The sequence below is a fragment of the Gavialis gangeticus genome, unplaced genomic scaffold, assembly GCF_001723915.1.
Source record: "Gavialis gangeticus isolate Ggan-Ray unplaced genomic scaffold, GavGan_comp1, whole genome shotgun sequence".
In the NCBI taxonomy this organism is placed as follows: Eukaryota; Metazoa; Chordata; order Crocodylia; family Gavialidae; genus Gavialis; species Gavialis gangeticus.
Window position 1 is genome coordinate 67,267,333 of NW_017729029.1, and position 3,551 is coordinate 67,270,883.

The following is a 3,551-nucleotide window of genomic DNA, read 5'->3' on the forward strand; positions in this document are numbered from 1 at the left end:
GGTCTCCCAGCTGCAGGATCAGCGGACCCCCAGCTGTGGGATTTTGCTTTTTGCCAGTGCTGGGGGAGCCTGAGATCAGGTTCCCCCTCCACCCACAATAAGGCGTGATGGAATCTGATTCGTAATCCTAGAATCATGCCTCCTGCCATGCATGTGTGGCATGCCAGGAGGCACAATTGTGTGGATCATTCATTTGACCCCTCACGCCTTTACCTGCAAATGTAGAGGGGTCCTGAAAAAAGTTTGGACAGGTTCTGAGGAAGAAAGAAAATGTCCTTTTATGAGAAACCAATCAACTTTCTTCTCCTTTCCCTGGCTTTTAAGAGTACAGTAAAATGAAATGTTTAGATGCCTCCTCTCCATGTCTGAATGAAAGATTTTACTATACAAATAGCACATGTGTGATATTCTTGTAATTATCTCTAAACACTCGACAATCTACATTTATCATATACCTCTAGTCAGTTTCCTTGTTTTTGGCTGATTAATAAAACAGGGACAAAATTTTGAAAGTACTGTAAAACTCTCCCCTTGAGCTTAAAAATCGTCTGAATAGTCAATAATTTCAGCCTAAAACTTACTGCATTATATCCCACTGCCATATATTTTCCTAATTCACTTCTAAGCAGTTTTCAATTTTAACACAACTAAAGTAGAAAATATTTTAGTATACAAATAGCATATGTTTGTAATACTCTTGTAATTATCGCCAACCACTCAGAAAACTATATTTATCATATACCTTTAGTCAGCTTCCTTGTATTTGGCTCATTAACAAAACTCAGGTAGAATTACATCCTAACTGAACCTCAAAAACTTTCAAATAGGTATCTTCAGCATTTTATTTGTTTTTTACTCTTATCCTCAGCATCATCACTTTAGAGATATGGTTCTTTCTTGCCCACTAATCTACATACAACCAAAATCCAAGGGAGGAGATGTCTGAGTTTAGATCAGTGACAACTTTAAGATCACTTACGTCATGATGTATTCAAATTTAGGGCCCATCTACACCGTAAAACAAAAATTGTGATTTTGAAACTGGTAGGCCTACCTGTGGTAACATGAATGAAAATAATGGCTAAAATAACAGTGAAGCTAAACTGGTACAGATTGCACCAACTGTGCTAAAATCACATCTTCATTTTCTTGTCTAGACAGAAATTAGAAATTTGAGTTTGCCACCTAAGAAAGCTATGCATCCAGCAGTATAAGACACACATCCATAATCCTCTACGACAAATAAATCAGACCTAAAATTGTCTGTACAACTGGACAAAATAACTGAAATAACCTAGCTTTAAAGATGAAGAGCTATGAAATAATATTGAAAAATATATCATTAAAACATTCCCTCCCACCAGTGAAATGTAGCATGTATGTATAAATGCCCAGGTGTCCTGAATCCTACCTCACCAATCTTCCAGTGGCAAGACATAGCTGTGCAGGAAAGAAATAGTATTAACTCTTAATGTGTAAGTGCTCACAACATGTTTTAACTTTAACACTGCTTAACATGCCACAGATTTAGTGTGGTCTAAATGCAACATGTAAATTTACCCTAAGAAGCATACTTGCAAGTATCACCTATAAAAGCATCATAGGGCTGCCTATTCATTCAAGCTATATACTACCTACACAGACAGCATCAGAGATTTTGCAATGTGGGACATATTGAACAGAGATCTGCTAATAAAAAAAATAAAAATAAAACCCTCTTACCTGAGATAGTTCATTACTGTCCACAAGCCCATTCCTGTCAGAATCAAAATAATTAAACATCTGATCCACCAGAATTTTCTTTAGAGCTATTTTATCTTCTATAATTTTTTCTTTTGCTTGTGCAATGTATCTCCGGTTTTGTAGGTCCAGCAGCATATTTTTCACTTTGCTGTATTCAGGAGATTTGCACTTATCCCCTATAAAATAAATGAACAATTTAAAATTATTTTGAATTATATGGTCAAACAGCTTAAAAGAAAAAAATATGAAAAGCTGAAGACATTAAAATTATGTATTAATAGGAATATTAAACAAGGTTGCTGTATGTAGTTTGGTGAGGCAGATTTCTTTTAAAAAAGCTCAATATAAAATTGGTGGGAGGCCTACCATTTACTTAAGTGGTTGTTGCCAAAAGAGAAATAATTGTCATGCTACATTTCTACAATCTTATGTGATAGTTTTCTCCCTCACAAAGTGTTTTTAATACATTTCTGTGATAGTTTACATTATATTAAATTTTCTGCTTTGCTTTTAAGCTAGGTCATTTTGGAGTGGTCATATCTGAAAAAAATCATATTTTTTTCATCAGTAATACTGCATTTTGTATGAACAGTGATATTGTATATATTGCAGAGCAAAGGTAAATAACTGAAAATGAACAATTTACTATATAAAAGAAAACTAATATAAAAAGCAGAACACTTTATCCAAGTACTTTAAAAACTAATTCAATCCTTTAACTTAAAGAGAAGGAAGAAGATTCATTTTATTGCCTTCATAGTCAGATCTCTCTATAAAAGTAACTTTTTGCAGATGTCCTGGCTACAGCTATTTGCTGAAACATAACACCCATGTACATACATATGGACACATATGCACATCCCAGATCCTCCCTATGCCTTTAAGCTCCATTACACATGTACAGACCATATTTCAAGGCGAAGGCGGGGGTGGGGTGGCGTAATTTAAGATGACCACCCCCTAATAAATTAGATTCTAAACATGGAAAATTATACATTTGTTTAATTCTCCAAGTCTAGAATCAAGTTATTAGAAGGCCCTCTTAAATTCATCTTCCACCACCATTGCCACAGGGAAAGCAATGGCAGGAAAAAGCAATGGCAGAGGGGTACGCAGCCTGTCCTATGGCCCTTGCCATTCCTCCCCTCCCCACCTCCGTCACTTGCCCCCATATGTCTACCCCTCTGGTCACCTTCAGGCTACTTTTGTGATGGGGCAAATCCTCCATTGCTCCATACAGGAGGCTGAGCCTAATGGCTCAATATGGCCAAAAGCAAATACAGTTCCTGGTATACAAGGACCACTACGGTACAATTTTCTGCTTATTTTGAAGGTTTGAAATGGCTCAAAAGTGGGGTTACTTGTGCAGAAAGAATCACATCTCAGTGGGAGCCTACCCTCTGCACCCATCGACTTCACCCCCTGCCAACTGTCCTTGTCTGGTCCCTGTCCCTACTCCCCTTTATGTTTTCAGGAATAGGGGAAAGGTGTTGGGGAACAAACTGAGGCATGTGGGGGGCAGGGGAAAAATGGAAAAGGGTCTGGACGCTCACTGCCTACCATTACTTCCCTCAGCACAGTAGCAGAGGGGGACAAATTTAAGGTGATGTTCTACTAATTAGATGCTATACATGGAAAATTAAAACAAATTTATAATTTTTTTATGTACATAATCTAATTATTGGTAGTCTCATCTTAAATTTGAAGTCTTTGATTCTGGTAAATATGATACATTGGTCAATGGATTCTTGGGAAGCTCAGACTATGCATATAGTGCCGCCCCCCCGCCCACCCCCAGCCCCCTACAA

At 37.4% G+C, this 3,551-nt stretch overlaps 1 protein-coding gene across 2 annotated transcripts in view; it reads right to left on the reverse strand.

Annotated features, from left to right (window-relative positions):
- Nucleotides 1-3,551, reverse strand: part of FSTL5 (follistatin like 5) — a 777,648-nt gene that overhangs the window by 345,181 nt on the left and 428,916 nt on the right. For both annotated transcript variants that reach the window (XM_019521733.1, XM_019521732.1), the window contains exon 5: nt 1,723-1,919. In XM_019521733.1, coding sequence (XP_019377278.1) covers nt 1,723-1,919 — 197 coding nt within the window. The remainder of the gene's footprint in view (nt 1-1,722; nt 1,920-3,551) is intronic.